This window comes from Aspergillus brunneoviolaceus, assembly GCF_003184695.1.
Source record: "Aspergillus brunneoviolaceus CBS 621.78 unplaced genomic scaffold BO95scaffold_145, whole genome shotgun sequence".
In the NCBI taxonomy this organism is placed as follows: Eukaryota; Fungi; Ascomycota; class Eurotiomycetes; order Eurotiales; family Aspergillaceae; genus Aspergillus; species Aspergillus brunneoviolaceus.
Window position 1 is genome coordinate 1 of NW_020290875.1, and position 12,503 is coordinate 12,503.

The window sequence follows — 12,503 nt, forward strand, 5'->3', positions numbered from 1 at the left end:
GGGGGTGGTTGACTAGGGCATGGAGAGAGCATGAGAGCTTGTACCGACCCGCTGCTAGGTGGTCCTTGCTCCCTTGTTTTGGGGGGGGGGGGGGGGAGAGGGTCAACTCAGGCTGTCAGCTTGTCAGTCTATTGACTGACTCATAGAGCAATCAGAAAGCTCCAGTATCCCTTACAAGGTCCTCACAGGAGCTCGCGTCGCGGGGAGGGGGGGCCAGATGGTTTTGGAAGCCCGCCACGTGGGGAAATGGCACCTCCGGAATCTCCCTTGGCCGACGATAAGTCCTCCCCTATGATGCGATGCAATGCGATGATACTGATCGGAGTTAGAGGATCGTTGGCGTTTCATCTGGACGGCCTCGAATTAGCACATCATTAGAGCCGCGGTGGTAAGCCGTGGCGTTCTCGTTTGCGATTGTCCCCCCTATCCTAAGATTTACGACAGAGCCAATGGTCATCGCCAAAGATATCATCTGTTCATTCTTGGTGGACGGTGAATCATCCCAGTACCGATGACAACTACTGCCTAATCGGGCCAAGTAGAAGTTATTGGGGATACTAGTAATCCGGACCGAGGAACCAGGGCGGCATCGTAGGAAGAACCATGACCCACCTCCCGGTTCTCTCACCCGATGAAATCGATGGAGGGATGGATGGATGGATGGATGATTGATTGATACCTTACCAATTCCTCGAGAGAGAGGGCTGCTCTGGACTAGCTTCAAATGTTCCCCATACTTGGCCAGAGGCAGGGAGGGCGAAAGAGAATTGTTGCATCGCCTGCTAACATTTGACTTATCCCTTGCTGATAATTTCCCGGCTGGTGTTGCCTGGTCTGTCATTAAGTCTAAAGTTATGGCAGCCGTTTCCCTCTTTCGGCTGTTCCCCGTGTCGCTTCCTGTTCGGTACGCGCTGCTGGCGGTCAGTTCCGCTTGAGAACCAGACAGGTAGGCTGCCGAAAGTGCCAGTCATGGAATTTAACTCCAGCTCGATCGCGGGGACAGAGATTAGCAGTCGATGGACCTTGGTTTGGGTGTGGATGGTCTGGCACCAGTTTAGATGAATTACATACTTGGTAACTTAAGTATCATTATTAAGTTACCGCCAGGATTGAACGAGGACCAGAGGAGTACGGGTTATTTGATGTCAGCGAGTGGAAAGTAACGTGGTGTGTCTTGGTACTGTACAGTAAGTACACTTCCAGAGCCACCTTGGCCTTGCTTGTTGTTGGTCCACCCGCTAAGCATACCATTGTAATGTGGTACGGGGCGGTCTGTACCCCGACTTACTGCTGGCTGTATTGGAGTGAGTAGGTATGCTGTGATACTTCTCCAGCTCCCATTTATTGTCTGCAGTTATACGATGAACCCCTCAGTCCTATTGAAAATGGATGCCATTGTTGTTCACCTCTGCCATTGATCTGTGCAGGGATCTACCGAGACTACCAGAGCACGTTTGTCTGGGTTGTTGGAAGTCTGCGATCTGGAGATTATTCATATCCAGCAAATGTCAACTACAGAGCGAAGCAAGTATGTATGTACTCGTAAGTAAGTAAAACATGGAAAGCATTACATATCGATAAGTAATGTTACGTACTAGATGCGGTCGACGACTCCAATTACTAGTGTCGGGATACAGTATCTGATACTAGTGCTGAAGTCCAGATTGCATCTTCGAATGCAGGCTGCTAAACCATCTGCAGACTAGTGGGTTTGTTCCAAGGCCAGCCTGCGGTCTTGGGCGTGTTTATTGGTCGAGCCTATATACTAGCCTCTCAGCATTCTAAGGCACAGGCGGATCCGGTGGGGACTTTGGTGTTCCCCCCCCCCCCTCTCTCTCTCTCTCTCACTCACTCGGTCTCTCCCTGAGTCCCTCCTGGAGTCCTGGTCTTCTCTTTCCACCCAAGTCCCTAAATCAACCTAGTCCTGGTTAGAGAAAGACCGTTCTGTAGGTTGAGAGTGCAGAAAGAAAAATAGCAACTACGTAGGCACTCTTTCAATTCTTACGTGGTCTTGGTCGCTATCCCACAAATGATCTAGGACATGTGTTCGTTCCTGCTGCACTCGTCGCAAAACCGCTTTTGTAAGTGATAATAATAATATTAATCTACGGTAGATACGGACCTCACTCACTCACTCACCCAGGCTGCCTTTGCCCCTAGTCTCAAAGGTTGGGTCTCCCAGCGACCTCAGCTTAGGCAAGTGATTTACCCCAGGCATCGCGACAGCGGGCCCCAGTGGACGCCTCCTCGGCCTGTCATTTTAGGGGGATTTCCTAAATTAAAGTGCCCACTGCTTGGTGGGCATAAGGAGACAGCCCACCCCACGGCTTACCTGCGTTATTCGGTGTGTATAGGTGTGGGAATGTACTCCCTAGGTACAGTATCTGCATGTCTGTACGAAGTACTCTGTACTTCGATCATAAGGTATGGGCTTTTCAGACTAATCAGGTCGTCGTTGCCTTGCTGGTTGGGGGCACTTATCGGGTTGATGTTTTCAAGTTGTTTTATTATTATTATTCTCTGGCTGGTGCTCTTCTGCAGATTCCCTCTCTACCTTCCCGGAAGCTATCTCTCGATCTTCTTCATTGGAGTCTTGGGTCGGGTGGAAGTATGAGAAACAGTCGATCCAACGGAGCTACTAGCTATTCTAAGTTACTTTCATTGGGGTTCTTATTGGGGGGTTCCCTGGTGGGAACCGGTGGATATGTAATCAACAAGCCTAGTGACTAGGTACCTCCCAGGTACCGTGAGTGAGGTATGCGGCGTTAAAATACGCGGCGAGAAACGAAGAGATGGGGAGGCGAAAATGAGAATTCGCGAGAGTTTTTTTTTTTTTTTTTCCTTTCTTTTTTCTTTCCCCAAAAAAAAGATAATAATAATTCCGAGCTAAATTAAATGCAGAAGGGGAGAGGGGAGGTGGGAGAGAGAGAGAGAGAGACAGATGAAAAATAAAATCGACTGAGATGAAATAATAATAAGACTAAATAAATTAGATGGAGAAAAATAAAATATAAAACCGAGTACTAAGTTACTCTCACTAAATCAACTAAACTAACTAAATGCTAACTTACTACTTTACTACTAAGCCAAGCTCTCTCTAATGTTGTTGTTCTGCTTGTACTTGTAGGGAACTGACAGACTGTCAGCTCCTTTCCTTTTCCTTTCCTTCGTGCAGCTGCTCCTTTCTACGTAGAGTATTTCTTGCTCTTGACTCCCAACCTCAGATCACTCTTCTATCTTTTTATCATCTGGCTTTGCCTCTCTCCAGTCAACCAGGGCTCCTCTTTCAAACTATCCCTACTCCACTCTCTCCTCCACCCTGGGCCGGTCCGCTTGTACCTGGCGAGAACAGAATTCAAGAATTGCAGCAGCTGCCCTCGTACCACCATCGCGTTGCAACATCGTCCAAACCCAAGAGCCTTTTTGGAAGGGCTCTGTCAAGGAGATCTCTTCTGTGGTTGCTGTTGTCATCGATAATAATAATCATTAGATCCGTTGTTTCCAATACGAAAGGAACACGGCTCGTACTATTATTATTATTGTTATTATTATCGGCTACTCTGGACTCGGCCACCACCACCACCACCACCACTACTACTACTACAACTGGGACTATTACTTTACCTCCTCTTCCTCTTCCTTCAGCTTATTATAGTCCAGCCTCAAAGGTTGCTGGCCTGGACTGCTCGCTGCGCTTACCCATTTGATTCATCATCCAGCCTGCGACTTGGCTGTCAAATGACTGGTTTGCCTTTCGCCGCCAATGATTGTTAGCGGCGCTGCAGACTTTCATACTTAATTCGCTGCGACATTCCTGCTATATTCGCCTCCTCAACCTCCTTCCTCGCTTTTCTTCTCTCACTTCCTTTATCTTCGACCCTTCCCTTCAAGCTCTCCAACTTTCTAACCCACAAAGTCTCCGACGCCGTCTTGTGTCTTCTCGTACACGTTTAGCCATACCCTGCTTTGACCACCAATCTACCTCCTTCTCACTTCTACCTATCACCCCGTCGATCCCTCGCCGCGGCCACATACCTTATCGCGGCCCACACCTCCCGTGACACTTCACGCCGCGGCAAACATTTGTCCTGCAGCGACCATGGCACCCGGCAGTGGACGCGACTTTAATTGCACTTGGCCAGGCTGCAATAAGGTATCTATTTGATTCTGCCTGTGGCTCATGCACATTCAACCATGACCTGAGCCAACGGGATGTACGAAATATACTGACGATCATGCCTAGTCCTTCAACCGCAAATCCGATCTCTGCAGGCACTACCGCATCCACACCAACGAGCGGCCTTACCACTGCAATCATGAAGACTGCAAGAAGAGTTTTATCCAGCGAAGTGCCCTGACAGTACATGTGCGGACGCATACTGGCGAAAAGCCCCATTCGTGCGACTATGAAGGATGCGGCAAAGCTTTCTCGGATGTGCGTGGTGCTGATCATTCCCTCTTGTCGGACATCAAAGCTGACCATTCTAGTCATCGAGTCTGGCCCGTCATCGAAGGATCCACACCGGGAAGCGTCCCTATATATGCCAAGAGCCTACCTGTGAAAGGAGGTACGTACAAATCATGAATGCCGTGAAAGCTAGCCTCTGACCTTCGACAGCTTCTGCCGCAAGACTACATTGACTAAACACCATGAGAAAACACATGGTGCGGCCGCGAGCCGCACGTCATCTGAGGACCCTGCTTCTGACCAGGAGTATCATCCGCCGGTCGCCATCTCTGCGCCGCATGAGTCGTACATTCTTCCACAGGCGCACTTCGCCTTCACGACGACGCTGCCGCCGCATCACAACTACTACCCGCACCAGAATGTACAGATCACGTCCGTGCCTATCCATGAGCAGTCCCCGGTGGTTGCCACCAGCGTGCCGGTCACGTTGTCGGCTGACATTCCTCATGTACAGCAGCTATACATGCACTACGTCCCGCACCACCCGCACCCGCAACAGCAGCATCAGCAGCACCAGCAGCACCAGCAGCACCAGCAGCAACAGCAGCAGCGTTACGATTACCAACGACATGGATACATCCAACCAGAGTACCAGCAGCCCTACAGTCAGGCCCCGGTCGTTGAGTCTACCCCTGTGACGGCAATTTCCCAGGAGTCAGACCATGATGAATACAAGCACGCTCGGTTCCTGAGCCAGCCTGAAGGAGCTGACTGGGGGTTCCTCGGTGTTGGCTGAGAGGATGTGGCTCAAATAAAACTAGCCGCTCATTAGATGATATGAAGGCTCGTTTCTTGGGTTGGCCCGGTGCATCACTTTGCATTCGGCAAAATCGATAGTGTTGAGGACCGCCTGCCGAGCTTTTCGAGATATCAGGCTCCACTCCACCCTTCATACAAAGACGTCCACGACTGTTGTCACGAGTTTATATTTTTGGTTTCTTTCTTTGGTCCCGTATCTTAGCATTTTACAGTTAAGCCTATCGTTGCAAATCAAGTTTGATCCTAATGGGAGGGAGTTTGTCGTCAGACGGGCTTTGAGGAGGCCTTCTGTCGTACTTTTGTTCTTTTCTTGATACCTTGTTGCGAACTCTGAGAGTGTTATCATTTGATTTCCGGCATGGCCTGGTTTCTGCCCTGATGCCCGATGGCGAGCTGTTGCCGCCGAAAGAGGAGTGGAGGAGGAGGAGGAGGATTGCCACCGATTTGGAAATGTGGCTGCATGTACTTATTTTGGAAGAATTGCTTAACTCCCCACATGGCCTGTCCCTTGGAGCTAGAGTGTGGTGACGAGGCGGCGCACGACGGTCGCGCAGTGGTGAGGTAGGTCTTTCGGACGATCGGTCGATGCGGATAGCTTGATTTGGTAGGGGTAATATGAGTCCTCCACGGTATGAATCGCCGTGTAGCACCGAGAAGGCAACGAAGGCTGCACGATGTGGTGATACCCCTGGTTGAGTGGTCACAGCTTTTTTTTGACGGCGGTGCTGTTACGGAGTAGTCTGTAGCTGTCTGCAGCTGTACTGGCACTACTGTGCAGCCCACGTCAGCCAAGGATCGACGGGATGCTGAAACGGCTGGCGGGCTTCAGGGCTCCACCAGATGGCGTCCGGAGGGCCTCCGTGGGACTGAGTAGTAGCGAGAAAGATAGGACGGCTATCGGGAGAGAGAGAGAGAAAGAGTGCAGCCTGCCCAGTTTTTTTTTTTTTTTTTTTTTTCTGTTTATTTGGTAGTCGCATATACCCCAACTGCCGCGACAGACTCAGTTGGTTAGTTAATTAGGAATTGACCACACCACACCGCATCACATCACCTACCGTTCCACTTCCTACGATGTATAGAAGCCCAGCACTAAGCCCGGGGTCCCGTCCCGTCAGTTGTCAGTTGTCAGTTGTCAGTTGTCAGATGTGCACCCCCCCTCTTCCACCCCCTCGGGGAATTCTGGTAGAGATGTCATGTTTCAATAACCGAAGGACAATAACTAACGCCAGCCAGAGCGCCACAAGCCCATCGTGGGAACACACCCACCCGTGGCGAGCGCCTCTCCCGATCGAACCTTATACCGAGATACTATGCAATATGCTCTCTCTCTGACCATTCCCCGTCCCGGCATGACATCTCAGCCATGCCTCCGATTTGTCTACTGTTCTATTATTTATGTATCTCGCTCACGATCTACACCTATCTGTTACCTATCCACTAATCCAACCTGTTGATCAACCCCCCCCCCCCCCCTTGACATCAAACAACGTTCCAGACCCTCACTAGGCGGCAAAGCCCCAAGAAAATCGCATGTGAAAGACGAAATCGGATATCCAAGATTGATCATAAACCAAGGTGGTGGTGCTGTACCGTAGTGACGGGGGATATTCTTGATTTGGGGAAGCTAACTTACTACCTACCGTAGTGTAGACTACTAACTGTATCAACAACCCGTCTACCCATATCTATCCATCTTGCCTTTCCGCGGTGCCTCTATCGATCTACCTACCAGGTAGTGGTAGGGAGTGCGGATCCAACGAGCCTATCAGAACAGCCATGGGAAATAACTCCGGACGATACATCGTAGGCCCGGTTCTTCAGGGATGTTCGACCGTCGAAGACCAAGCCCTAGGACGGTCTACTGTTCACGCAAGTGGCCCCCGGGGGGATTCCTGATTTCATTTCAGGGAAGGATGCTTCTGAGCCAGTGGGATGTAATTTCCGCGTGGTCAGTCGACGCACCAGAAAACAGGATTCAATTTGAGGCCCGGAGGGGGTGGTGATCTTTACCCCTTTCTTATAAGTTGGTTTTGGGGCTGGGAGGGGAGAGGGTGGTGGGTTTGGTTTGGTTTGGTTTGATTTTTGGGAGAGAGGAGGGCCGGTCCGAAACTAGTTGAGTCACTTCACTTCACTTCACGTTCATTCGTGGGTCTTGATTGAATGGGCCGAAGAATGAAGATCAGAGATCGTACGTAGGTTAAACAATGGGTTTATGGGTAGAGGGAGGGATTGTCGCAGCGTGTAGAATAGGGTAATTACAGTGAGTAGTTACATTGTTCTCCAGGGTTTACGGATGAAGTGGATGATGACGACGATGCGATGCGATGCCTAGTAGTATGCTTCTGGCAGGGATTAATTCTTAGTCGCTGGACTATACGGATGGATACTACTCCAGCTGGTTGACCAGAGGATGCAAGTTACCTAGTAGGTAGTTAATTAAACCAATCCCACCATCGACACTGGCTAGCTTCGTCTCCCCGATGTTCAAACGAAATTACTAGGTAACCTCCTCCCCCTCTTTCCGTCACTGCTGGTGCTGCTATCTAGGCATGCGATCAGTGACTTAGTCGCAGGCTTGCAGCACCTCTTGCATTCCGGGGCAGCCGCCGCCGCAACAACTCGACCGTAGCACCTCACCTCACCTCACCTCACCTCACCACAAATTGAACCGTTGCCAATTCCATCATCCATTAGCGTGATGCGGTGTGCCCTATTGCACTGCACTGCACTGCACTCTTGATTTATTGCGGGAGAAGTAACGTAACTTGAGCTACAGCAGCTGTACTGCACTAGTCGCCCTCTCTCCTCCCTCCCCCTTCTGGGTCTACGAGCTGGGAACTGGAACCCTGTATCAACAACACAAAAGTGACAGATAGACCCAAGTCAATCCCCGTCCAGTCCATAGGGTCAGATTCTAGGCCTACCTACCCTCTTTAGTTTCTGGAGTCTTCTACGGTTCGTATTTTTTTTTCCTGGGGCAGTGGCCATACTTGGATTGTGTCGGGACACATCTAGACTCCAGAATCGTGTTGATGGAAATCGATAGAGCGCGAGAAAGAGGAGAGGGAGGGAGTTAGTCTGGGTGACTGGGGCTAGAAGGTTAGCTTTAAACTTACTCGAGTCGTAGTTGTAAGTTAAATACAATGGGTAGGTAAACTTGACCAATGCCTCGGGGAGTTACCTGGAAAGTTCTGGGTATTTTGCATCCTACTGCCACTCGTGTTCTAACCTGTTGTTACGAATTGGTCTGGGAATTTTGGTTGCGCCTGTGGAGGGGGGGGGACGGATGCGGGGAAATTGAAACAGTGGACGGATGGGATAGCCGATGGGCATCGCATCGGGCGATGAGCGATGGCGATGCGGCGCAGATGCGATGATGATGATGGTGGTGGTGGTGGTGGTGGTGGTGGTGGTTTTTTCCCTCCTTCTCCACTTCGTGAGACAGCTAGTCTCTTCGTCATGGTTGGGAATCGGGAGGTGTTTGAACTAGCTCACTCTGTAGGTGAAGCTGTTGATGCCTTATGCCCTGTTCTGAGGTTTAAGGATTCCACTAAACTCTTGGGGGTGTTGGCAGTTTGTCAGTCGGTCGGTGTCGCCATGTGATCCCGAATAACATGACGCAGATGTCAATCGAAAGTGCCAACCAAGCTAGCTGGTTTGGACTTCTCGTCTCGCCATCTCTCCCCTCAGTACTGATTTCAATTTCGAACTACAGGAGTTACGGACGGTCTTCCATATTCACAATGGAGTTTGTCGAGCAGACTGCTCCGTACAAACAATACCTACCAATATCCGTACCACATATGATTGCGATCTCAGCCGAATCACTATCACACCGGCGCAGACTTTCAAGTGAGGTTGTTTGCCGCAGAGTGCTGTCAGTAGAAGGCGTTCCGTCGCTATCGATTACCATGGACCCTCGCCAATATCAAGCCTCCCTTCTCCTCCGTCTCACGTATCTATTTCATCCCGTGTTTGCTGTCCCATCACCCTTTTCTACCCTCCTGGTGTCCGTAAACCGCCATGGAGTTGTGCTGGGATGATAATCAGGCAACGAGAGTAGGAGCAGTGTAGCCTCGGCCCAAGCCTTCCCGATCGAGATATACGAGCCAAAGGTCGTCAATCGCCCTAGTCCTCCATAGTCTTCCGCAGTCATGTATTGCTCCGGCACGGCAGAGCTATCTCATTGAACTTGCCGGGAAGAAGGAGAAAGACAAGGCAAAGGCAAAGGCAAAGGCAAAGGAGATGTGATGAAGTGATAAGAAGGGGGTCGCGTTGCAGATGTTTGTGGGTGGAAGGTGGTTGTTGACTCCGGTACAGCCCGCCTGTTCTGACTTCCCGCCTCGCTTGGAGACAATCGGGGCTGTGGACAGAGGGAAAGATGGGAATTAATCTACTGGGTGACTACTTACTACCTACCAACTCTTCTGATAGTTCAAGTGCGGACTACCTCCGTCGTCTATCTGTACTGTACATGGGCGATGAAGACAGAGATGTTACATGTCGTATGTCAATGTCTCACTCATATCCGCCATCCTTGCACAGTGCGTGCGGGCATGCACCCATCTCACAGGAGCTTGTACTGTACCTAAGTATACCTAACTACTCTTCCTCCTCCCTTTTCCCCGCCCTAACCATCCAAGCCCCAAAATAAGCAAATTGGATTGGAGACCTCCGATCATACAGTATCCTCCTGTCGCAGTATGGTCATGATCCATGTTTGCCTAATCCCATCGAGGCGATCGGAGATGATGCTGCTGCTGCTGCTGCTGCTGCTGCTAGCTGCCTGAAGACCTCCGTGATGGGAAAATTGGGTTGAGGTGCTGATATGTACATACTCCGTACAGGATGTAATAATGATTGATGCTATGGCGATGGGCGAGGAAGAGAAAAGTACCATGCATCATACCATTCCCGTTGTTACCTGCCCAGCAGCAGCAGCACGACTGGGTGAATTGCTCTGCGAACAGCTGTTGTGTGACGCTTGAATCTGCCCGTCTCTGCCTCTTTCTTGTGCTCAGCATGTATTGAGTACCTCTAAAGCATCTCCCAATGTACCGTTTCCCCGCAACCCTGTCTGTTGCCAAGTACTCAGTAATCACTGCTGAGTGTAGAGACAGTACCGAGTGAACCAACAGACAGGGAAAAGGGTTTCAGATCCTACTGCAGATTCACAATACAATACAATCAATCACTCGAATTTTTTGCTTCCTGTGCACCCCTAAATCGACCATCCCCCTCACCACCAACAAAACAGCCATCATCAACGATTCCAACAGCAACTGCCCTAGAGTGTACGTACAGTACTGTACATACTTCCTCCCAAAGAGGCAAAAGGCCAATAACCCCAAGTATGACGCCCACAACGCCCACAACGCCCGCCCCCGCGCGCCTCATCTGATCCATCATCTCCGGCTCGATTTGAATCTGACACTTTTTGTGACCCCAGACCTGGAGTTTGGCGTTTGGGGTATTCTTACTTTCACGTCCCGCCACCGACTCGACTCTGTTCCGCAGCCATCTCAACTCAAAGTTTGTCTTTCTCCGCGGAGAACAAGGGTCCCCATTTTCCCAATTGGAATGTCCTAAGGTACTGAGTTTACAGAGGAGAGAGATGGCTTGCGGTGACATGCGCTACTTTCTCTGAAGTACAGTAACTTACTTAGTATACCCCACGAGATCCGAATGTACGAAGAATCTCACCCAGCGAGCAGAAAACTCAATTCGAACCGAGTAGTAAGTGAATACTACCTACACTACACTCAAGACGACCGATCCCTGACATCGACATTGACTTTGCCTGAAGGTTCAAGAACTACCTACTAGGTACCTACGGTCTCCTGACTTCCTCACTAGAGGACGGTGACTCCCCTTCCGGCATCTCACTCCCGCTTACTGTTGCACCAAGGGGGCGGGTTGATGATTCGGGGGTTACGCAGACCCTGGGGTAGAAGTTGTCGAATCACGCAGAAAAGAACCCCTGAGCCCTGGGCCCTGAGAGACGGTGGTGGTGGTGAGGGGGGTTTTCTGCGGGATTGTTCCACGAGCCTCATGGTTTGGAAGTTTGAGGTCTGATCTCGAGATCAGTGATGGGATGGGAGGGATGGGGTGGATATCTTCCGAGACTTTGTAGTGGGTTGGTGGTGGTGGTGGTGGTGGTTGTCGCTGAACTGTAGGTGTGGGCTCTTCCCATACCCATAATGAAGATGTTGATACCAAGAGATGAACGTAGATATAGATATGGACACTGTACCTTTTCTCTCACTGGGCTGCCCTGTCTCTGGATCGCGAGGTCTATCTCCTAGACCTTTCTCAGATCAATCATATCTATCATCGATATCAACAAGTCAACAGAAATACAGCCCCAAGCACCACGCAAAGGCAAAGGAAGTAAGCTTACCCTTAACCCTCGTGATCCTCGCTCCTCACAACCATCCAATATCAACCACCCTTCCTACCAGCCCATCAAGACATTGTCCCGTACCTATCCAGCTAATACCCACCGGAGCCCAGCCCATCTCCAGAGTTTCAAAACCCCATCACCATCGCACAAACCACAAAAAGCCAAACGGCCCCCACAAAGTCAACGTTACCAACTCCACCAACCCCGACATAGAAACACCATGTCCACCCAGTACCCATGCCATTTCTCTCTCTCTCCATCTCCCTCTCCTCCGAAGACAGAGAAGACAACCCCAATGATGGCCCTGAGAATTGTATCACCATCGGAACGTATCCCTCCAAGCATCAGCATCAGCATCGCACCACCAAAGGTCAGGTCAGAAGACAGACACGCGCAACTCGGCGCAAAATGGACACCATCCACTCCTCATCCACAATAACCACCAAACTCCCAGAGAGCGAAAGCGAAAGCGAAAGCTGCACAAAGCAACAACATAAATACCACCACCACTGCCTCTCGCCCACAAACCAAACAACAACCAACACAAACCCCAAACCCCATAGCTGTATCTTTCCAAGCCCTCACCCCAAAAACACAAGGCAGAATGCGGTTCATCATCCCCCTCACACTCCTGCTCACCTCGCTGGCGCTCGCGGCGCCGACCGCCGACGCCGAAGCGGATACGGCTGATGCTGCTGCGGCGGTGGTCGACGATGCGCCCGCGGACGAGGCCAACACTCAGTGGTGTCGGCGCGGGTATGACCAGTGCATGAACAATTGTCATCGGAATCATGGGGGGCAGCGGTGTTATCATGTAGGTTCTTCGTTTCTCATCCGGGGTGGTTTGGGGGTTGGGTTTGGGGTTGTGTAGGG

At 50.7% G+C, this 12,503-nt stretch overlaps 5 protein-coding genes across 5 annotated transcripts; 3 read left to right on the plus strand and 2 right to left on the minus strand.

The window, feature by feature from the left end:
• Positions 1–107: 107 nt before the first annotated feature.
• BO95DRAFT_53491 (uncharacterized protein) lies at positions 108–1,138 on the minus strand. The gene has a single exon (XM_025592049.1). It carries the CDS (start codon positions 839–841, stop codon positions 326–328), a length of 516 nt encoding a protein of 171 aa, XP_025436089.1. The 5' UTR covers positions 842–1,138; the 3' UTR covers positions 108–325.
• An 886-nt stretch (positions 1,139–2,024) lies between these two features.
• Positions 2,025–2,817, plus strand: BO95DRAFT_448609 (uncharacterized protein). Its single transcript, XM_025587888.1, has 2 exons — positions 2,025–2,081; positions 2,144–2,817. Exon 2 carries the CDS (start codon positions 2,389–2,391, stop codon positions 2,728–2,730), a length of 342 nt encoding a protein of 113 aa, XP_025436090.1. The 5' UTR covers positions 2,025–2,081; positions 2,144–2,388; the 3' UTR covers positions 2,731–2,817.
• Positions 2,818–4,099: 1,282 nt separating this feature from the next.
• On the plus strand, positions 4,100–5,204 carry BO95DRAFT_377722 (putative C2H2 finger domain protein; the record flags this gene model as incomplete). Its single annotated transcript, XM_025583278.1, has 5 exons — positions 4,100–4,153; positions 4,244–4,435; positions 4,489–4,568; positions 4,619–4,940; positions 5,004–5,204. 5 exons carry the CDS (start codon positions 4,100–4,102, stop codon positions 5,202–5,204), a joined length of 849 nt encoding a protein of 282 aa, XP_025436091.1.
• A 3,338-nt stretch (positions 5,205–8,542) lies between these two features.
• Positions 8,543–8,876, plus strand: BO95DRAFT_448611 (uncharacterized protein). The gene has a single exon (XM_025587889.1). The coding sequence runs from the start codon at positions 8,579–8,581 to the stop codon at positions 8,828–8,830; it is 252 nt and encodes an 83-aa protein (XP_025436092.1). The 5' UTR covers positions 8,543–8,578; the 3' UTR covers positions 8,831–8,876.
• A 1,442-nt stretch (positions 8,877–10,318) lies between these two features.
• On the minus strand, positions 10,319–10,628 carry BO95DRAFT_448613 (uncharacterized protein; the record flags this gene model as incomplete). Its single annotated transcript, XM_025587890.1, has 1 exon — positions 10,319–10,628. A coding segment is annotated over exon 1 (206 nt), but the record flags the coding sequence as incomplete, so codon positions are not given.
• Between the last annotated feature and the right edge of the window lie 1,875 nt (positions 10,629–12,503).